The sequence below is a fragment of the Neolamprologus multifasciatus genome, chromosome 1 (genome assembly GCF_963576455.1).
Source record: "Neolamprologus multifasciatus chromosome 1, fNeoMul1.2, whole genome shotgun sequence".
NCBI lineage: Eukaryota > Metazoa > Chordata > Actinopteri > Cichliformes > Cichlidae > Neolamprologus > Neolamprologus multifasciatus.
The window spans coordinates 11,221,659-11,233,046 of record NC_140439.1 but is presented as its reverse complement, the minus strand read 5'-3'; the positions used below and the strand labels follow the sequence as shown (position 1 = coordinate 11,233,046).

The 11,388-nt window shown below is 40.6% G+C and overlaps 1 protein-coding gene across 2 annotated transcripts; it reads right to left on the bottom strand.

The window, feature by feature from the left end:
• Positions 1–11,125, bottom strand: paqr5b (progestin and adipoQ receptor family member Vb). 2 transcript variants are annotated; one of them, XM_085159597.1, is made up of 8 exons: positions 10,834–11,125; positions 10,340–10,467; positions 7,261–7,466; positions 6,461–6,587; positions 5,316–5,360; positions 4,523–4,619; positions 3,400–3,544; positions 1–2,597 (listed from the first exon to the last, which is right to left on the bottom strand). In XM_085159597.1, the coding sequence occupies exons 1-8, from the start codon at positions 10,885–10,887 to the stop codon at positions 2,323–2,325; spliced, it is 1,077 nt and encodes a 358-aa protein (XP_085015723.1). In that variant the 5' UTR covers positions 10,888–11,125; the 3' UTR covers positions 1–2,322. The 2 variants fall into 2 exon arrangements, with proteins under 2 accessions (XP_085015723.1, XP_085015731.1); XM_085159605.1 differs by lacking the exon at positions 5,316–5,360 and having other exon boundaries at positions 10,834–11,124.
• Between the last annotated feature and the right edge of the window lie 263 nt (positions 11,126–11,388).

The following is an 11,388-nucleotide window of genomic DNA, read 5'->3' as shown; positions in this document are numbered from 1 at the left end:
ATAAAAGCTCATTGTTTGGCCCCCATGCAGGACCAATTTGTCTTGAGACCCTACTAGAAACAAAACATAACCCCTGTGATCACTGGAACACACAAAGCCCTCCACCATGATGGAGGGTAATTCACGGACGTATATGAATTTGAAGTCTGTCTGTGAGCTTAAAACGGACAAAATTATTCAACAGGACTTAACTAACAATTCTTTAGACTAGAAGATTTTAAGTCAATCAGTCACATGATTAATTTAGTTTCTGAAACCCTAGAAGTCCAAGTAACAATCCAGTTTGCCATTTTGCTCAGTTAACAGTACAAATCCAAATATTCAGTTTACTAACAAATAAGATAAGCAAGGCAACAAATCTCAACAGTTTATTGGCATGGTCATAACATACCCATATTCCATATGGGTAATGCTCAATAACAGTCCTGTTCTATCGGTATATAACCAGAAAACAACCAACTGACAGGCAGTTGAGTCGAGTCCCCTCGAGTTGTGCAGACTGATCAGAATCAGAGAAACTTTATTAATCCCAGAAAAGAAGGCTACTGTGAATTGTCACAGCAGCATGCATACAACAAATCACATAAAATGAATTTTCTCTTTATAGAGATATAAATATAAAAATAACTATATACATGAATATAAAAGGACACTATTAACTAATATTTCTGTGATATTAAAGATATTAGTGTACAGGTGTGCAAGTATACATTGTGGAGTACAAAGTGACAGAGTGCAGTGAGCAATGTTTACTCTGGTTCAGTATGTGTGGGTCTGACCCAAGTGGATGAACTAAAGAGAGTGATAGCAGCAGGAAGGAACGAACTCCTGCGTTGTTCCCTCAGACTGCAAGGTTGAAGGAATCTGTTGCTGAAACTGCTCTTCAGATTGTCCAGTGTGTTATGGAGAAGGTGGGAGTCATTTTCCATGATTGCCAGCAGTTTTGGCGACATGTTGGCATGTCTGCATTTAGAAATTAGACAGCAGTGGTTGGCAACCCTTTGGAAATCTCTCTGAGAGTGATTCCAGCCAGTCCAACTCAGGCTACAAGTGTTTGCAGAAAAGTTGCCTCTTATCAGACGACCTGTGCAATTACCTTGGGATCAAAAGTGGTTGTGACTGTAAAACATCCACAACCTCTGGGTAACCATTTAGTCACCACAAGTTGCAATCAGTGTTAGCAGGCCACTTTTTGTAGATGCAAGCAGGTTGCTGTCCTGTTTTTGCTCACATGACTTTGCCCGTTTGAATACTATGTATTTGAATACTATATTTGGCTCTCACATTTGACCTGCATAGCTTACATCTGTTTATTCTTTTAGGTTGGACACTCCAGGCCTCACATGTCTCACACTCATACTCATATATTTCTCTCAGACAAACAAATTGTTTGTCCCACATTTAGTTTGTTGGGATCTGGTCACCCTGTTATAGGATGTAAATACTTGTAGGATAAACACTAATGTGCCAGCATTTTGCAACAGGATGCTCCTAATTAAAATAAAAGGGACACAGACAATCGTAGTTTACAGTTTATATGAAAAACTCATAATAAATAACTTTGTTCTTAAATACTCTGTTTTGTAATCCAGGAAAATGTAACACCAGAAACATCAGACATTCTGAGGGAAATAAATGACTCAGAGGACATCAGCTCTGTGCTCAGTGACCACACTGTCAGTCTATTAAGCTGAAGTTTAAACTAAAAAAAACAAACATCTGATCTCCCTGAACAAAACTGCTTCATTAGTTTGATGTGCATTATTTGACTGATGTCACATTTAACTTAACAACAGTCATGAGAAACATGAAAAGGCACATTGTCAGTTCAGCATCAAAACCTGGAATTGAAAGGGAAAAACAGTATTTTACATAGTTTTTGTTCCCTGCAGTCTCTTCATACACCACAAGTGTGGAAATCGGAGAAGTGAAAAGATAAACACACAATGCGCTGCCTCGTAATGTAGCTAACCTGCTACATTTGTAGCTTCATGTAGAAACAGGTTTCCTCAGAAACATTTAAAAGTCGTTACATATTATGAAACTTAACAAACACATTGTTAATTTTCATGCTATGTTTGTGTACCTTGCACCTATATTTTCAGCCTATCCGCACAACAGCAGGCATCTCATTGATAATTAAAGGCCAAATGCAACCGTAATTAATTTAAACATCATGTCAGTTCCTCATCTGGTGCACCCTTTACTATGTTATACCCTTTATATTACCCATAATGCAATTTCTTTAGTCTTGGGACCATATAAAGTGTATGATTTGGACGAGTTAAAGCCCTTTAAACCATGACCAATGAAGCTGGAGGTTCAGCTGTGGGGGCAGAGTTTGTCTTTCTTTGGTCCTCTACTGTACTTCTTGTCTTTGCAGACTGGGCCCAAGAGGAGAGGTAGGCTGTAGAGGAAGATGATAACCAAATTCAACACCACACAAAGCAGCGCCGGACCCACTGAGTTGGCAAATGTGATGGGGATTGAGTTTTCCACGAGCCAGGAACGGCGTATCGTCATGTCCTGCTCCATGGCCTGCATCTGGAAGTGGGTGCCGAGGATGGCGCACACATGGAAAAGCTGATGGCTGTGACCTGCAGAGGGAGCAGTTGATATGTGTTTGTTAGAGGAAAGAGGTAGACTGCAAACGTTCAGCACTGAGCAAATGATTCACATCGGAAACACAACATTAACACAGGATATGTGAAAAAACAGAGGTGATTATGCATTATTGTTGTAGCACAGCAGAGAGAATACTTTTTAATATCCACTTAATAAAGTACGGTGCTGGAAAATGATTAAGTCAAACTAGTCAAACATTTGTTCAATGCTGGTTTGGTTTATAATTGGTGGGTGTTTTTCTGTTGGAGAGCTTTATGATCTTTTTGTCACTGATTAATTACCCCTTAGTGTTGGTGAATGCTTATTAACTTCACCTTAGGATCAGAAATTAGCATTAAAATTCACTTTATTTGAAGTACAAAAACCATAAAGACGTGAAAGTCACAGAGTTATTGCAAAAAAAATAGCCAAAACAAATGACTTATAATAAATAGTACATTGAACATTCAAAAAAGCTAAAAAAATTTCATGTTGAAGGAAAAGAAAAGAAATGCAGCACAATACAGCGATGCAGAGAGCATTTTTAACGTAATCTTTGCCAACAAAGAGACAGTAGTTAAAGTTCTTTCATGGCTAGATCTCTGCTTTCAGTAGCTTGTAAATGTCTCCTTTGTCTGTCTTCCTTTTAGTGCTGAGCAGGTTGTGTACAGTGGTTTATTTTGTGAAACACTATGTACAGCTGAGAGGAACCGGCGATAACGCTCTATCAGTAAACAGGCCGAAAAAGCTAAACATGCTAATAATTATAAAGAGTGCTCGTCAGATCTGGTTTACCTATGAAGTCGAAGCTTCCGGGTGCCAGGCGCTCGGGTAAATGGGTGGCAAACAGAAAAGCAGTGAGAAAAGCCAGGGTGATGTGGTAGTAGTGGAGGATGTTGGTAGCATTATCTGTACAGCCCTCCCCTTTACACAGGAACACCTGCGAACACGACAGCACAATCGCTTTTAACTTCAATGGTTAAATAGCCGATGACCAAAATTTCTTAATGAGGGTCAAACTCTCTGCATCTGCCAGTGGAGCTGCTTTCATGTCATAAACGCAGATTGAGAAAAAAAGCAAGAGTATTGTTCACATTTATGATATTTATGATATTGTTTTTATCATAAATGTTAAACGCATGTATCTAAACAGGGAGCTAATTGGTTGTAAAGTATTCAGGTGGGTTCCAAACATGAGCAATTGGCTTCTGCTTTTTAAGTCTTTCAAAGAAAATACTCGGCTCCTCTTGATATACACCGAAGGGGTTACGTCATTTTATAGAAGGTTACCGCCTTCAATAAAAGGAGTTTATTGTTTTATGATATAATAAAATATTTTCTTCAGGGGTTAGTGATTTTTATCTGTTTATTATGCCCTTTTCTGTAGTAGCTGTGGATTTTACCATGTAACATACTTAATTTTAGATTATTATACCAAGGATGCAGCAATATATTGAATATGTATTGGAATATTAGCCCCGTACTATATAGCTTCTGTGTAGCCATCTACTGATGCTATTTGCCAAAGTTTTTCTGTTGTTTTGCATCAGTGTTTGCTGGCTAAACTTTCAAAGGCAGTGTGATGATGAAATTAACTTCTGTAAGGGAAAGAATTGTTATTTTTGTTTATTTAAAGCAGCAACAGCTTTAAAGTTAAATCTGAGGTAGCGTTGATGGCTAAGTTATGCAAATGGAAGTGGAACATTGAGCACCAGGGTCAAAAACCCTTAAAAAATGCTGTGTTTTTTGGTGTAGCAAAGAGGTTTGAAAATGATACTCACACAAAAAATTACAAACATACACATGCTTTCAGTCTGTTACCTACTGTATGGTTACCTCTCTAGAACTAACCGCATATTTTGCTTTATACTGTTTCAGGTGTGTCTTGTGAGGCAAGTGGATATTTGAAGTGCCTTACCCGGTAGAACAGAGGAATGTTGTCAAACAGGTAAGGGTAGGCAAAGGATACGACTCTAAGAAATTTGCTAAACTTTGGACTCTGGTACTCAGGGAATCTGGAGGGGGAAAAAAAGAAAGAAAGGCATTTTCAGTGGAGGAAGCTCTACAGAAACAGAATCATCATCGATAATGAAAACATTATGTAAGAACTGATTATTAACCTGCTACATTTTTTAAACAGAACATAAATTAAAATGGAATTACAGCTGAAAACAGCTTGAATGAGCCAGAAATGATAATAAAACAAATCTTTCTTTAAACAACTCAAAATGTAAATACACGCAAATATATTTAAATTTACGAAGCATGTGGACCATGAAATGTTTTCTGAGCAGCACGTTAATGCAGTGCCCGCTTCCTCCTATTGTTGCGTGAAGCCAGGATTGACTTTGAGTCAGTGAGTCAGGCTGTTACAGAACACGTTTGGCTGCCCTGTGTGTCAGCTCCTCCAACCTGCTCCAACTGAAACTGTGCTTGGAGTCAGTGCTGGTCCGTATAGTTACAGATTCATAACAACAGTTGTGTTAAGAAGCAAGTTGCTCAATTGCACCTTCGAAATTCCATTCACCTTCTGTGGTGTGTCCGAATGTAACCGGTGTGATTCTGCGGACTTGTCAATATTTTAAATAGATGACTCGCATGTTTTACGTAGGCGCCTTGCATTTAAATAATGACAATGTAGCGAAAAATACAGTTCAGAGGACGATAAACGAGACAGAGGAGCAGATTGTTAGCAAATACGTTTTGTTTACCTCTTTATGATGTCGTGATTATACTGTAGAAAAGGTAAGCCAAGCCTTAGCGGTGGGGGAGAGATAAGTGAAAGAACAATCGTTAGCTAGACCAAGCCAACATTTTCCAGTACATAAAGGTAATAAATATGATTATTGCTGTAAATGCACGACGTGGAAAAGTGAATACTGTGTTTTGCCTCTTATAATCAAAACTCCAGCAAACTTTACATTTTCCAAGAGTTCTGATTTGCAGTCGCTGAGAATGATCTACATTTTGATGTAAGCCACGCCCACCATTGTGCTGTACCAGACACGGTGCTCAGGCTGTTTGACAAGATTTACGTGACTCATGTACTCAAGTACAACCTCGACATACAAAGACGACAAATATTTGTTAGCTGTCACATTACAATATTGTCTTGGACCAGGTTCACCCAACTGCTATAAACATATTTTCCTTCTTATTAGCTGGAGTTGAAACACTGACTGCGTAACTGTATGCTTCCTAGAAAGTGTTACTGTGCTAATGACGACACGATAACATGCATGTTCGCCTATACAGCATTACGTATAGCATGGGAAAAGGAAAAAGCATTTAGTGTGTTATTATGAGAAGATGCAAATGTTAGATCTTAACTGAATTTCTCAGAGGACTCCTCTAAGGCTTTCCATTTCAAAGTTTCACCCACAGCTGGAGCTTTAAATGGGCAAAAACTTTTAGATCAAACACACAGTCACACATGCTAAAAAGGACCTACAGCATGTTCGTGCTCAGTTATGCACCATGCAGCTGCAAGGAAAAGCTTTACTGTTGTTAGTTTTATTGTATCTGCACTCTTATGCAGTGGAGAGGTTCTATCCTGTTTTCCCCCCCTTTATTTTCATACACAGTGATGCACTTATATTTTATTCATCTTGCATAAGATGAGCTTTTAGATTTTAGATTGGCTTGAATCAGTTAAAAATTGATTTTGAGCTGGGGACGTAATGTTTTTTTCAGTTGGAAAATTTAGTTAAAAGCACAAAGTGAAGCCATCTGCTGTTAAGAAGGCTCGCATGTTAAATTGCATAGTACAGACACCTCTTCTTGCATAATAAAAGCATAAATCTAGGATAGAAACAGCATCAGCAGTAGGGATGTAAAAGTCATCTTTTCAGCTTACCTGGAGTAGCATGCTAGGATGGTACAGATGACGGTGTTGAACACAGCGATGGTGATGTAGGACTGGTGGAAGGAGCTGTTCGCCCACTTGTCGGGGAAAATGTAAGCTGAATAGACGATTGCTGAGCCTGCAGCCGAGCACACCATAAGCATGAAAATATAGTCTTCCAGCACTCCATAATTCCATTAAAATCTGACCTAGAAAACTACCATAAGTTTAGACTGCGCCTAAACTTTAGAGAAGGGAATCCACATTGGTTTGACTGAACATGTTTAGATTATGCACACAAGTGCACACAATGATATTACAACAATGGCTGTGTCACGTTCTAATGTGGACCCACTACTGTACAGTAGAAGTACAAATTCACCCATCGTGTATCTTCCTCGAACAATAATAATAATAATAATGGATTGGATTTATATAGCGCTTTTCAAGGCACCCAAAGCGCTTTACAATGCCACTATTCATTCACTCTCGCATTCATACACTGGTGAAGGCAAGCTACAGTTGTAGCCGCAGCTGTGGCTACTGGGGCAGCTGCGGCTACAACTGTAGCTTGCCTTCACCAGTGTATGAATGTGAGAGTGGAATTCTGACTGACAGAAGCGAGGCTGCCATATCGTGCCATCGGCCCCTCTGGCCAACACCAGTAGGCGGTAGGGTAAAGTGTCTTGCCCAAGGACACAACGACCAGGACAGAGAGCCCAGGGATCGAACCGGCGACCTTCCGGTTACAGATACGCTTCCCAACCCCCTGAGCCCCCTGAGCCCCACAACAGCTTTTGTTTTTCACTTACCCAGGCTGTAGAAACTGATAGAGCCATAGTCAAAAAAGAAGCAGATGTGGCGTGCCCGCACTGACATGGTGCTGAAGGTGTGAGCGCAGCTCGACGCCAGTGGATAAATGCAGCAGGTGAACAGGAAGATCACCATGGGCCAGGTGAAGGAGTCCTGCCACGCTTTCTGCATTAGCACCACAGTTACTAGTTTCCATAGGAAGTACCTGCCGGGAGAAAAACTGGGTTGATGAAATCAGAACGGATGTAGCACATGCGTATAACAGATGCGTCTAGTTATAAGGAGTGTATTTAGTAGTTTTAATTCATTTAGTTTTGGAGTGTGATTATTTGATGGTGTACTCAGAACAAAAAGGGCTGTGTGCACAGACAGACTGCAGGAAGAAGAAACGGAGAAACACGATGCACATGCTTTCATACGGGAAGGTCTAATGAATAGTTTGATGGGTATGATATAAATTGAATGTTATGGCTTTTACAGTCACCAAATCAATGCTGCTGAACAAACATGGCAGATTTTCCAGCCGTGGCAAACAGAGCTCTGAGTCTGTTCAGGTGACACTTTAGGTGGGGTTTTCCTTTCATTCGTCAGCCATGGAAAAGGTTAATTATTAACTAAAGAGCACTCTAGCTAACTGATAATTATAAGGTTAAAAAAGAATCTGGCAGTCAAAGCTGAAAGACGCACATCGATGACTAAACCCAACTTCTATCATTGCTCTGTTTTGTTAGTAAGCTGCTCAGTGCTGAATTCACTGTGGTCATACCATTTGTGGTCACATATAAATATGAAATAATATACTCTATATGTCAGCTGTGAGCACAGTAAACACACGTTGGCGCCCATGTTTCACACGGCTTTCTGTACAACCACAGCATGTCATTTTTCACATTTCTGTTTGCTGAAGGATTAAAGAACCACAAAGCAAAGTCTCAAGGACTACGAGGTGACGTCCCAGCTGTTTCCCCTCCTTCAAATCTGTACACTGAGCTATGCTGTCTAGCTCCATATTTTATACACAGAACTGAGAATCAAACTTTTCCTCAAGGCAAGAAAGCTAATAAGTGTTGAAGTGTCCAGAAGTATTAACTGGAGCCGGAACGTCCAACTGGCTCCGTGCTTTGAAGCGACACAGCAACATTAAGGAGGCCAGAAAACCTACATATAATAGCAGAAAGTTGTATGTAGCACCTATCAGTGGAGAAAAAGTAATTTATTACTCAGTAAATGATGTATTTGGCAGTTATCTCTGCAGCTGACTTGACTTTCCAAACACTTTTATCCTATCATGAGGATATTGTATTGCCTTGTGTATTGCAGTCACTGCCTCAACTTCTCAGAGCGCCTCTTTAACAAATCAACATTACTCGTGCTTTTCCCATCACCGAGCAGTTAACTAATTGTGGCAGTATATGCAAAAGTCTTCAGCACAGATCTGCTCATTACTACCTAGGTCTACATAGAGCCCCTGGACACCAACACCCATGTGTCCTTTGCTTATCTGAACACAAAGACACTCACAACCACCCACACCACCCATGCAATCAAAGGAAGGAAGGAAGTGCAGAGCGACTACTGGGAAAAGAAGCCTCTGAAGTACCTTTAAATCCTTACACAACAAGAACAGCATCGAGACGTTAGCTACAGAGCTGCCACAAGTCATGGACAGATTCTGTCGTCATGTTTGTCAAACAGACAGAGAGGAATCGCAAGTTTAGGAGGCCGAGGAGCCAAAACTACTTTAGAAAGAGACCTCGGTAGTTTTCTTTGTCCACCTTTACTTCTGTTTGTTAGTCATGCAAACTCTTACGTTGGGTTTATCATTGTGCTAACTGACAGGCTTTAAACTGGACAGGCTTAATTACTGCGCGCAGTCGTCAGACTGGATTCCTTATCGCAGTTTTCAGATTTTAGTAATTCCCTCACGTAACGCACTGCCTAATCAGTGTAGCTCATGCTGAAACCACATCTACACTTGAGTCTTGAGTATAAAAAAGGACATGTAGTCTCCACCATAACTATGCTCAAATAGAAAAATGAAAGGTTTTCTGTAAATGCCAGGATGAATAATGATGAGCTAACTAGATTTAATGAGTTACTGATCAACTTTACAAATTTGAAAACTTCTTTGTTTGTTGTCTGGAAAGCTTTGTAATCCTCCTTCGTCCCAAATAGTCACAAGTTTTTGTCAACAGCACAGTGCTGATAATGAATTGTGTAAACATAAACGGGCTCATATTAAGATTGAGCATCGTCATACGCAAAATGACAGTGACAGGGAGGCACGGTGATGGGGGACCCGCATCGTTGCTGAAATCACAACAAACATCTGTGTATATTCAGTCCTTGTATTACGTAAGTCGGTGCAAACAGATGCTGCTGAAGCTGCAGGTCCCGCGAGTCTTTTGATCTCCATTCTGTGAAAATTGGCCACGCTACTTTTAAACTTTTTTTTTTTAGTATTAGTACTGTAACGTGCCACTGATCCTCTGCCATCTGAACTCCATCAAGACGTGCACATAACATGAATTCCAAGCAGACTGACACTGCAGCAGTAGTCAGTCACCTCTATCAGGTGATAAGAGTTAGGTCCGACTGCAGAAAATGCCACGAAGGTATAAGGTAAGCAAATATTCAAAGAAAATTATAGAAATTCAGAGTCCTACGAGCTTTACAAGATGTGCAAGATTCCTTCTTTCATGAATCCGACCAGGCTGGTCAGCAGGGAGTGCAAAATCACGTACACTCTTCTCTGCTTTAAAAAGCTGCTTCTCTGCTGCCCCTTTATTCACAGCCGGGTCAGCACAGCCGGGAGCGCTGCTTTTCTGCTCTGCTTTGCTTCTGTATTAATATTTTTATTTAGTAAACGGAGAAAATAGTAGAAAGACTTCACTAACTATGATCAAGATTGTACTTGATCGCTCAGCTGTCACCTCGTGTACAAACCAGGCCACCTGCCAGCTGAATTTAAATTCTGTCAGGTGTGTCGCATGTTGTCAGTCTTTCCAAGCGCACAGCAGGGGGGTGAAAACAACTTTGCAGTGAAAGAAAAACGAGAAAAAAAATTGTCAGCTGTACCAGGTGGGCAGAAAGTGGGTCCAGATATTGAGCGTCTCATTGGTCATCTGGAAGAGGCTCAGGATGCAGTCGGTGGCTGAGCTCCGGGGGTGCCGGTACCCAGTAATAATGCCGTCCTCATGGAAAACCTCAATGTAGAAACACTTGCAGTCAGTGCTCTGCCCAAATGTGAGAAGACCAATTTTGTTTTCACCTCTTCTGAGAGTTTAACAAAGAATGCATGACTAGGAAATTTCTAGAAGATTAAGTTCCTGTTCAGTGTACAAATCTCACAGTGATCCTTTAAGAATGACATCAAACCAAGGCTGGAGATCGCCCTTCTCAAATATAAAAGCGGTTTGTTTCTTTTTCAACATTTTGCATTTTTGACTTACTTTTGTCTTTGAGATAAACAGCTTGTTGATTGATGGATTTTTTTTTCTTTTTTCGAATTTCTAGCACTTATCCAGTGTAAAAAGCGAAAAATTGTAAAGATTGAGTGAAGGTAAACTTACTTTGGGCACTTGATTCATGGTGAAGACTCGTGGCAATTTTATGAGGCTGAGCATGACTACGGCAAGGTGCTGCTGTCTGAGAGGCGAGCTTAACTGAAGCTATAAGCCGGGTGTGCCTCCGTCTTTTATAAGGTTTGCGTTGTCATGCTGTTCTCAAGGTTCCTCCCCTATCGTGTCCTCCCTCTTCACACCCAACGAGAATTTCCAGTGTACCTGTGCCACTCCTACTCCTGCTGTCTCTCTGGAGGCAGAGGGTATGCACACACAGGTGTATGCTCACATAAACAGACACATACACACACCTGCTGCTTGGCCACAAAAAAAAAGTTTGACAAGACTGGACCAAAATTACTCATGTGACAGCGACATTGGCGTCATGAAACAACGCTATTGTTATTTTGTAATTGCGTAACACTCCTGTGGCAAAGACAGTCTGCCCAGTAAGGCAGGTTTTAATGGTCTGCAACGGAGGACAATATTTTTAGACAGAAGTTCAGAGTTTCAGGCCAGATAAGGGTGATGTCATGAACGTAGGGTGTAAATCGGCCTGGCAGA